Genomic DNA, 11,271 nt, shown 5'->3' on the forward strand with positions numbered 1-11,271 from the left:
CAGGAAGGTACAGGTTTGGCAAGGAATTCAAATATTCAAAAAAAAAATTGTTACTCCATTAAACATGAATGGAGGGAATGTACCAAAGCTTTTAAAAGATGATGAGGAGTAGGAAAGGGAATTTCTTATTCATAATTGAAAAGCAGTTTTCTTGAGAACACTTTTAAAACCTAAAGAATATCAAAAGTAGAAATCCCTTGTATCTAGGACTGATCTAATCACTTTTTAAGCAAAACTGTGACTCAAAAGTACCTTAAAAGCTTTTTTGTTAAGATAGCCCTAAATTACATATTTGTGATCACGGATGATCTGATCATCGAAGTTTCACACTTGAGTAGATCCGATCTTTAGATATTCAATAGGTCAAATTGTGCTATCCATCTCACTAAATGATGCGACTTAATCTGGATTACTGAATTTTTTATAGCCGGATCTTCCAAGTTTTGGCTGAATGTGTCAAGTGTATCAAGATCTCTCTATTTATGATGAGCCCAACAACATCGTTCAAATCTTGCTGGTGCTAAGGGGAATGGGCACATATGGGTGCATGGGCTAAAGTTTTTGCCTACTCATATGGGAAGGAGGAATGCAAGGCTCATATGGGAAGATGAGAAACGCCCAATCAACAAAAACCTCGAGGAGAGAAAGAAGGTGACGGAGAGAAACAGAGAATAGAGTTTGAACAGGCTCATATGGGTGGACTCTTTCTGTGTATGAAAGAAAGAAGGCAAGGTATGATGCAGAAAAGCACAGAACGGATGGCGACTGTAAAATGGTTAGACCTCAAGGTCCTCGACTCTTGATCTGTACTTTGATCAAACTTCAAAGGAGGTAGTGCAAATAACCCTTCAATGTTTTAAACAAGTCATTTTCTTTTCCTTTTTTTTGGTTATTTGAAGGAAAACATTTACAACAGAGAGGAAAAAAAACAAAAAACAGTTATGTTAGTGAACTTTACATGCATTACAGTTTGTGAAATTCGTCAATTCTCTGCAGAATTCTGTTCAGTGGACTGAACATAAGCGCAATATTCCACAACATCATCTTTGTAAGAACCATATTCGTTTTACCATTGACTTAGCCTCCAAAGAGTAGCTTCAGTAACACCTAATCAAATAAACTTCTACTTCTCGTGAAAATCAATGTTCAAAAGCATCCATCGGGTTATCAGATGAACTTCCACACAAGGGAAAATATATCTTGACAGATAAAAGGTATTCTAACAGTTCAAAGAAACCTCAAGTCTCCAATCTGCATGCATAGTCCAATTAAGGAACTAATTATTAATGGATCATTGCAAGAAGTCTGATTTTGACCTGAAATGATGATGGACAACCAAAACTATCAAGTACAAAAGCTGATTCATTCACTCTGCCTCTGACCCAAAACTGGAATATCTTCGTAACGCTTCTGTAATGCAATATTTATGAATTTCAGTTAGACATCCATGAAGACCACGACGAAGGTAAAGCAGAAATATCTATTATTACAAAAAGAAGGAAAGTAAAAGACTAGAAGCATCCATTTCTAGAAGCAGAGAAGAATATTGACTATAAAAGGCACAATTTGCAGAACACGAGCCAAATAACACGCAGGTTTAATTTCAAATGCTCACTCAATTATGATACTTACCAACCCCACTCGAATAGGGTACCAAATACAGTTCTAGACACAATTTTCAAAGCTTACTTTAATCTGGCAAGTACCTATGATCACTCAATAGAAACTTCGACGGCAGATTTTGAAAATAATAATTAGCATGATTTCATAAGCATTTAGACCTTTTGTGGATCAGATATAACATCAAAATAAGGAGCTAAGACAAAGTTAAAACAAATCCTCAGACAGTGGAGTTCTTAAAAGTTTTGGGCTGAGAGAATAAACGGTGATTTTTCTTTAGGACCCAAGTGGAAGGAGATTTTGGACATTTCAAGATCAGAAATGTAGGCCACTTGGTGTGCGGAATACTTCAAAAATGGGGAGAAGAAAGCAGCGAGGGGAGCCAAGGTTGGTGGAGGAAGAACAAACCTTACTCCATTTCAAAGGAGGAGGCAACTTACAGAAAAAAAAAAAGAAAAGGAAAAAGGAAGCATGAGAAGAAAGGAACGAGCTAGGGGAGAGAAGGGAAGCATGCAGATACGGAAGAGGGGGAAAATGTTATGGCACGAGGTTCAGAAATGATTGGTCAGTCCAGATAGTGCAACTACCTAATATACATTGCTTTTAAACAAAAATTATTTGACTTTGCTTGCACACAAAAGCTTCTCTAAATGACTCAATGAAACTAATTACTTGATACTCCTTGGTCCAGACAACATTTCAGCTATAGCATCACACATAAAAATCTTAATGCTGTTTTGCATGATCTAATAAATAACTTATCTGAACAATTCTTACTAAGAAGCAACCATAGAAAATTAGAGTTCAATCTAATTCAGCTGATTCACTGCATGTTCTTTAGTAATCAACAGTTTGACTTGGTCTTTTAAGTGTTCATGAATGTTCAATTAATCAAATAGCTAACTAAAATCGGAAAATAAATCTTTGAAAAGATGGATCTAAATTCAAAGGTTCCTATATATCAATCAAGCATGGTACAAGTCTAAGGACAAGGAACACATGGTAAATCATCATTTGGTGCCACACTGGATAACATTGTAGTCATGAGAAGAGTGACAAGCATCTTAAATCATCAAAAGGGTGAATTTAAGCAGATAACTACTAAACAATACGCCAAAACTGTAGACAATACGAGGCACAAGAAAGACTAAATAATAGCATTCCTTTGTTTGTATATGATACATGTTTGAGCCTGTAAGAGCTATGCTGTATAGTATCTCAAATGAATTTCAGCTGCATCGAGTAATAATCCTACACTATCCAACATCTACCATGAGAAGCATGCACAAAACACACTTCAAGGATCAGTTCAGAATTACCACAATGACTATTTTCTTCTCTCTCTGTTTCAACAACAGGAAGTTGAGCCTAGGCATTTCAGCTAGTACTATCTAACTTGTATCAGTTGGCTGGGTTTATTGTCCAGCGTCTTGTTTATATAGCATGCGACAATCTTGCACAAAGAAATTGCAGAAACCTCTAAAATGATAAAAAATTAAGTGACTATTCACATCATATTTAACTCGTCCTTCTCAATTTCCAACAGCCCCTAAAAACTTTCCTTTTCCCCAGGAGAAAATACAAGTTTAATCTCCACTGTATTTCCACCTCATATTCAACTCTCACTTTCCTTTTCTCAAAGAGAAAATGCAATGAACAATTAAAGGAAAACATCCCTTCCCCAATTGACAATGTTTCGATTAGCATTATTTGAAGTAAATAAAGCAAAGGAACATTAGACAGTCAACTAGAAGGGGAAAAAAATACAACTGATCAAAATACTTCCAAGAAACAATCTTTCCTAATTCCTTATGACAATCAAAATCCACTTACATGGCTAAGTACCATACATCACTTAACTATAGGACATCTTCATTTAATGTCTATCTCTGCCAAAGAAATATACCTCTCCCAGCATGCTTCATCCCTTATTTATATACCTTGTACCTCTAGTATCAAAGCCATTCTGCAACCATGATTTTATTTTATTTTTTCCCGAATTTATGAATCTTATAACTGGTCCCAGGAAGATTCTAAAAACTGGTGTGGCCAACATGTTAGATCAAGGGAAGAAGGGCCAAGACCACCAACAGTACTATCTTTAAATTTAGCTGGAAAACAAGTACAGAAAAATGAACTATATACATCCTGTAAGAACCCAAAAATTATATGTACCAAAGATTCAGGGATCCATCCCAATGGCTGCATCACAACAAAAATGCTAAAGACAATCATTCCCTACCAATAGCTCATGACCCCTCAGAAACCAAATATAACTAACAATACATTCTTTATTGCCCTATAAAGGATATCATCAAGCTACAAAGGAGTCAACATAGAAGAATAGAAACAAAAAAGAACTCAAGGTCATTGGAGATTTAAAAAAAAAAAAACTGCCAGGAAAGCATAGCTAGCAACTACCCGTTCAGATTATTCTTATGGTTTCCTAAATCCTTTACCCCAAATCTCCTCTCTTCTGTCTGAAAATGTTACCATCAGTGCCCAGACCGTACAGATGTCATATTCAGTCTATGTATCTAGGCGATTTTGAATTTTTCAAAACTAGGGTATCGGTACACGGCCAAAGATCTAGAATCGGCTAGAGGGGGTCTGTCTTGTATCCTATCTGTAAGTAGCGTATTAAGAAAATATAATGACTTAAATACAACTTAAATTATGAAATGGCTATGCTTAAAAGAAAATTTCTGCATGTATGTGTCTGAAAATTATCTCCACTGTTGCCCAAAAAACAACAAAACTTATAAGAGTAGGAGAAAATAAACATTATACGTGGAATTCTAATCTAACTCTTGCACACACAACCAATGTACAATCTTTGCACCTTGATTTTCTTTTCTATTTTTGTTCTTGTGTTCATTAACTTTATGGTGTCTGAAGTGTTGGACAAATATCGCACACCTTAACCAGGGTCATCTGATTTGCAACACGTATATGGATGGGGACAAGAATAGTCCATGTAAAACAGCAGAAGGTACATTATTGGGGTGAGCTTTTAACTCTCAATGCACAAAAATAAGGTGAACAACACATTCAAAAGAACCAAGACTAAAAAAATTAAACCCCATGTATATGCACCAAAAAATGTATCTCTTACATGAAGGAAATGAAGTTCAGAAACCTGTGCAAAATGCAGCTCTCAAGAGTAATCAGCATCATTCGATCCAAGCATTTTCAGTGCTAAGTCATCTCGTATCATTCGCATATCAAATGGTGAAATAACCATATACATAGAATTTTTCACATTTGTGTTCAACTATAAAGTGAACAACAATGTAGAGCAGCACATTTCAAGGTTCCGCAATGTCTTTTACTAACATCAAATCTTTCAAATCAAATAAACCAATCAAAGTACTTTTAACGCCCAAAAAGAAAATTCAGCAACCCAAGAACCGATTGTGCACCTTAAGAATATGGAAACAACATAAAACTTGCAAACAATACAAGAAATAAAAGAGTAAAATTGTCGTACCCCAATGTTATTATGCTCCCAGAGCTTATGAACCCCATAGTCCACCACCTGCAGCCAATTAAAAAATTTTAAAAAAATTCCCTCAATCCATTAGGTCAAATTGAATCGAACCCATTACTTAAATAGACAAATTTTAACTAATTATCACATAAAGGCGCAAACTTTTTCCTTTCTGTGATTCTATGCAAAAACCCAGAAATTATATTTCTTTCTTTCTTTTTTTCAGATCTAAGGTGAATGATGAAGCAAAAAAAGGCAGAGACCCGTTCACCGACGAAAGCTCCGACGATGACGAAGGTGACGTAAACAGGAGTGCGGCGCATAACAACTTTGTAGAGGCCTTCAAGAACGCCCCCTCCATTTCTTCGAGCTGCAGCTGGGGAAGCCATTCTGGAAATTTTCGACCAAATTCTCCCCTTTTTTACCTTCTGATTTCTGATGGGTTTAGCTTTTCCTTTCTTGGATCCTCAGCAGCCGGCGTCAATAAAGAAAAACAAATGCTGGGGAGTTGAGATTTTATAGTTTTGGGAATTTTTCCAACGGAGCGGGTTAGATGGGTAGCTGAACCGGCTGGAGCTATTTCACTCCGGTTTAAAAGGCAACTCGAATTGGACCGCCAAATAGTGGATTTTTTAGTACAAGGAAAGTCGGGCATATTTCACTTGTATTATAAATATATTTTTCAACTTATTTTTTTATATTTTTAATTACTTTTTTTATTTCATATATATCATATAACAAAATATGTTATAGTAATTATTTTAAATAATATCTCAAATAAGACTATATTCAAACACACTCATTATTTTTTATTGGTGAATTATTCAGGTGGTGAATGTTGATTAAATTTTGGTATTGCAAAGTTTGATATCATAGAATGACACATAAACACAAAGAAAAGAAGACAAGAGAGATGATTAATGTAATATAGAAGCTTAAGAAGGCAAAGGACAAGACATGGACTCTTGGGGTGTAATCATGTGGTCATTTAAAACTTCTACAGGCCAAAATTGAATGACTGGTTTAGGCCCAACCAAACTAGCTTGTTCAATCTGGAACTTGCTGGTTTTCAGAAATGTAATAGTAGATCCATAGATGTTGGAAGTTTAAAATCCAAAAGCTTTGGACATAATAGCATCTTAATTTGGAATTTCAGCTTGGCTTCTTGGCATTTCACAAAGTCTGCAAGGAGGAGTGTGACTGTGTGAGGCCTATTTTGGATGGAGGGATTTGACAAGAAGAGAAGAGAAAGGAAGGAATGACCTCATCTCCCTTTTGTTTCGAAGTTTTTGAGTGGTAGAAAAGTAGATGGTTAAAAGATGAATCAAATTATTCGACACTTAAATCGAGCTCGGTTTTGTAAGAGGTTGCTTGATTCACTAACTAGTCGAACCAAGCTCGAACAGTTTTTTGTGTTTGATAACTTTCAAATTCAATAAAAAAAAAACTCAGTCAAATTCGGTTTAGCAACTAAACAAACCAAACTTGAACAAAATTTCAAACTCATTAAAATAATTAAATAAAATTAAACACTAGGGTGTTCGATTTAATTAGACTCATTTACACCTCTAAGGAAAAGAGAAGAAAGGGGGGAAAATAAAGGATGAATAATTAAAACAACTTTCTCAATAAACAGAAATAGAAGGAAAGTGGACGCAGAGTTTCCAAGCTTATTTAAAATGCCAAATGTGTCCTTGAAATACCATTAAAAAATTATTAATATCCAACATATTGAAAAATCATTCCATTTCTTTCCTAAATTCCCAAACAACGCAGAGTTTTCTTTTCTCTGGTAATTTAAACTTTCTCCTCTATAATTCTCTGCAAAACTCCCAAAGTAGGCCTGTGTTTTGCTGGTTTCATCAAAGGAAGTTAGCCCTTGTAGTTTGCAGAAGCACTTTTGCACACAGCCCATCAAGGAAGAGCAGCGTAAAAACACATTGGTTTGGGCCTCGAGCCCCCGTCCAACGCAAAATTTAATTTTGTTTGTTAAACAATACCAACAATTATACGTAATCAATATTTAGGTAGATTAAGATTTAAGATGACATATTTTTAAGTAGATTAAAGGAAATCCAAACATATATTTTTTTGTCCTATAAATTCAGAAACAAAGGGATTTTGTACAACTTTACAGTAAATTTTTCAAGCAAAAGTACTGAATTTCTGTATGCAGCATTTTTTTTTCTTTCGTTTATGTTGCTTCAAAAAAATGAACAAAGAACTTGTTGAGCTTGTGCACAACTTAAATCACCAAGGCAACGTTAATTCTGATTGAGCTTGATGATAATTAGCTATGGCAAGCTTGATCAACATCGAACCTCCATAGCTTTTGGTCCAAATTTAATGAATCTCGTAACTTTACCATACTCAAACATTTTTTTTTGTGCTTAAATGCATCATAACATTCTTTGTTTGACAAATTTAAGGAGTCCTAAAATTATTTGTTTCTTCTCTCCCTCGTGCAAATTCGGAAGCAAATACGGAATAATAAAACCTTAAATTCATCCAAAATACCAAAAAAGACTGAATTTGATTGATTCATCTGGATAAAGTTGTAAAAGAAAAATTTGTAATGAACATAAGAGAATCTTATAAATATAAGAAATACGTAAATTATATGTTTAATGTATGCCAAATATCAGAAAGGCAAAAGGCTAGATTTGATTTTACAAGTATTTTCATTCCTGACTTTTAGACACTTTTACAACTATTTTAAATATCGAACGATGCAAATAAAAATAAAAATTAAGTGAGTTTTGTATACGTCTGTAACTTCACAAAATTTCTCATGCTACTTGATATCCTTGTGGACCAGGTCGATGGAGCCTTCTTGAAGTCTCCCACTTATGGAGCAAGTCCCTCCTTTTTTGTAGTTTCTTGCTCCAATCCCTGAAATTAAGTCCAAATACCAAATATAAGTAAATGTTACTAATTAAAACAATATTTGGAAAGGACCAAGGGGAAATTAACAATAAAATAACCAACAATTAACACCCTATCAGTGCCCTTATCATTTTAATGCATCAAATTCAAGAATGTGATCTTCATATGCATAACAAAGTAAGTTCTAGAACAATCAAGTCATGTGCGATATCACTCAATGAAAGAACATAGAGCAGTTATCAATACAACGCTCATTGGCTCAACAGCTCACAAAATGGTTACTAATTGCCTAGTCTTGAAAAATTCATCATTTAATTTCATTATCAAGAAGACAAGACATTTAACCCACATAATATAACTGCTCATGTTTATAGAGTAATTGCAATCATCATAGCATCAAGTTCCAACAATTTTCAACTGTAACCAAACGAATTCATCAAATATCTATTTTTTTTTCAATGTAAAGAAGTAGAATTACTCCCCTCCCCCACACCAGAAACCTACATTGTCCTCAATGTAACAAAGAAAAAATAGAAATAAAAAAGAAAGGAATTAGAACTTCCCTGAGGCCGAAAGAATGCGACGAAAGTACCATGGGGGAAGAGGATAAGGCAGTTTAAAGCCATCATGGGCCAAGAAGACTGCCAGATTTTGTGTCTGAATGGAAACATGGACTTGCAAAGCTCTCTTTTTTCTTTCTCACAATGGTTGGAAGGCGTGGGCACGCTTAAGAAGTGTAAGTCATCTGCCCATTCTTTGTAACGGTACCTATAACATTCTCTGTGAAGCGTGGGCACGCCTTGGAACCCGTAATCTTCTGGTTATCAAACTCTAATCCCAGTAAAACGTCACAGAATACACCCAGGACCAAAAATAAAAATTTTCTGTCAATAAAAATCCAAAACAACCTGATCTTAAACACAAAAAATATGAAATAAAAACATAAAAATGACTAAAAATTGAAACTCTTGGGTTGCCTTCCAAGTAGCACGTTTCTTTAACGTCTTTGGCTAGACAATACCACGCGCTCAATCTGGATGTAACTCAAATTTCTTGGCAACTCTTGACATCTCTTGCAATCGATTACAACCTTCAATGCATCTCTACCATTTAATTCAAACTTTGCTGCATAAAAGGGTCAATTACATCTATAACAAAAACAAAATGTGTGTGACGCCCCGAAAGAATGAGTGTGAGAACTCGAAAATTGTATATATTTTCTAGACATTATTTTGTTTCCTTGTCTATAATTTTATGCCTTTCTCCAATATATTAATTTCCTATACACTTTTATAAAGGAATATAGTTTTCAAATCATTTCTTTGATACAAGTTAGTCCACGTTGAATTTGAAGTGTATTATGGACGTGGGACCCGCTAGTGCGGTAAATGCAATATATTTTTGACCACTTGGTGGAGGTTTGTATTAAGTGATATTATTTTACAAGGTGCTAAGAGATAATTAGAAGTTACCTATATGGATTAGTATTAGAGAGACAAATAGATAAGCTTTAAGCTAAAAGGTGACAAGTGTCACCATTCAATTCATCTTTGGACTTTTGACCAAGATATTTTTTACCTTCTTAAAGCTAATTTTGGCCAATTTATGTCTTCATTTTTAGCTCCTTTGGCCGGCCCTCTCAACAAGAAAAGAAAAGAAAGCTCTCAACTTGTTTATTCCATTTCTTGCCTTGATCTCACAAACCAACCGTTAAAACTTTGATTTGTTCCATAAAAACCTTTCTCTTGGTAGGATTAAGGTAAGTGGTGAAGTGGTTTGAGAAGCAAAGGTGCTAAGTTGCTTGTTGCCTTGAGGTTACAAGGTGAGTTGTTAAGAATCTTTCCCTTTAGCTTTGATAATGTTCAATTGGTGGCTTTAGTGGTTTAATAAAATGGTGTTAACTAGCTGCCTGCAAAATTTCAACTCGATCCGAGCACTGTAGCATGTGAAATGACCGAAATACCCTTGACTGCCCATGAACCCTGTTCCGCGCCCAGATTTCTGTTTTTGTGGAGTTTCCCATTTTTGACCATGAAAATGCATGATTTGGCTTTTGAGGTCTTCATAAGAATTGTAGGTTTATGTCTTGGCTTCGAAACGCTATAAGATTTGTTTCAATCTGGTAAGGGTAGCTTCAGTTATGGATATTGTGCCGAAAGGTGTTAAACGGAACTTTTATACGTTAATTGCGATCGTTGCGGAAAATTTACGCTTGAGGGAATGAATTCCGTTTTCTAGGGTTTAATTGGGAGTTTTTCTAATGGTGGCTCTTAAGCTTCTAATTAGCTTTGATTGAAGGGTTTTGTGGCCTAATTGGATGTGTTTTATTGTTTATGAGTTATATGTATGATTGTGGTTAAATTGCTATGAGAATGGGCTTTTATTTATAGGTTGGAAATGAAGCATTTATGGGGAAATGTTGTCCGAACTTTGAGAATGTATGATTGGTTTGAGTTTGTGATTTAGGGCTTGGACTCGGGTAAGGTAATGATACATGATGGATGATTTTTTAGCCGTGGAGGTGAGTGACCCTAAACTATTTCCAAAGTACTTGTGAAAAATTTCTTGCATTATTTACTCGATTGCATATCATGCGTGCTTACATGTGGGTTCATGACATGATTTGGCTTCAAGGAGTTCTTGGGGAGTCTTGTGCTGAACACCAACGTCTTCACCCTGTTTATTGTTCATGACATGATCTGGAGCACCAACGTTGCTCCCTCTTATTGTTTACCGTTAAGTGATCTATTTGAGCGTTGGGTGTTTAAGTGCAATGATTTCACTGGCTCACGAGAGCAAAAATACGTACATTTGATCTTGGAATCATGACATCATCGAAATGCATTATTGTGAAATATATTTGATTACTGATTTTATTGGTTACTCACTGAGTTTTTAGCTCACCCCAAAAATATTTTATTCCCCTCCACAGGGCTCGTGGCGAAGGAAGGTTTGTAGTACTTATTCACGTGACTGGATGGCATATATCTCGTACAGTTTGGATTTGGAATCATTTTATGTATAGTTGAGAATTGTTTCCGCTTCGCTTATGACATGTAATTATTGGAGAATTTGATGTAATATTTGAAATTTATATTGTAATCTATTTGAGGACTGTAGTGAACGACTGAATCCCGACGAGAGCTGAGCAGGCGGCCCGCCGAACCCTTTGGTTCGCCTTAGGGTGAGGTGGGGCCGTCACAGTTGGTATCAGAGTTTAGGCATCAGATCTCTGTAGTGTATCATATGCTTAAAGTTTAGGATGCCGGACTGTG

At 35.4% G+C, this 11,271-nt stretch overlaps 1 protein-coding gene across 1 annotated transcript; it reads right to left on the bottom strand.

The window, feature by feature from the left end:
- Positions 1-1,049: 1,049 nt before the first annotated feature.
- Positions 1,050-5,608, bottom strand: LOC113759477 (cytochrome b-c1 complex subunit 9-like). Its single transcript, XM_027302057.1, has 3 exons — positions 5,374-5,608; positions 5,111-5,158; positions 1,050-1,410 (listed from the first exon to the last, which is right to left on the bottom strand). Exons 1-3 carry the CDS (start codon positions 5,497-5,499, stop codon positions 1,363-1,365), a joined length of 222 nt encoding a protein of 73 aa, XP_027157858.1. The 5' UTR covers positions 5,500-5,608; the 3' UTR covers positions 1,050-1,362.
- Between the last annotated feature and the right edge of the window lie 5,663 nt (positions 5,609-11,271).

The sequence above is a fragment of the Coffea eugenioides genome, chromosome 1 (genome assembly GCF_003713205.1).
Source record: "Coffea eugenioides isolate CCC68of chromosome 1, Ceug_1.0, whole genome shotgun sequence".
NCBI classification, from domain to species: domain Eukaryota; kingdom Viridiplantae; phylum Streptophyta; class Magnoliopsida; order Gentianales; family Rubiaceae; genus Coffea; species Coffea eugenioides.

Coding starts and splice junctions, on each gene's coding strand:
- LOC113759477 (XM_027302057.1), bottom strand. CDS start 5,499: ATGGCTTCCCCAGCTGCAGCTCGAAGAAATGGAGGGGGCGTTCTTGAA. Junction 5,159..5,373: donor GAGCTTTCGTCGGTGAACGG/GTCTCTGCCTTT, acceptor AATTGGCTGCAG/GTGGTGGACTATGGGGTTCA. Junction 1,411..5,110: donor GGGAGCATAATAACATTGGG/GTACGACAATTT, acceptor ATTGCATTACAG/AAGCGTTACGAAGATATTCC.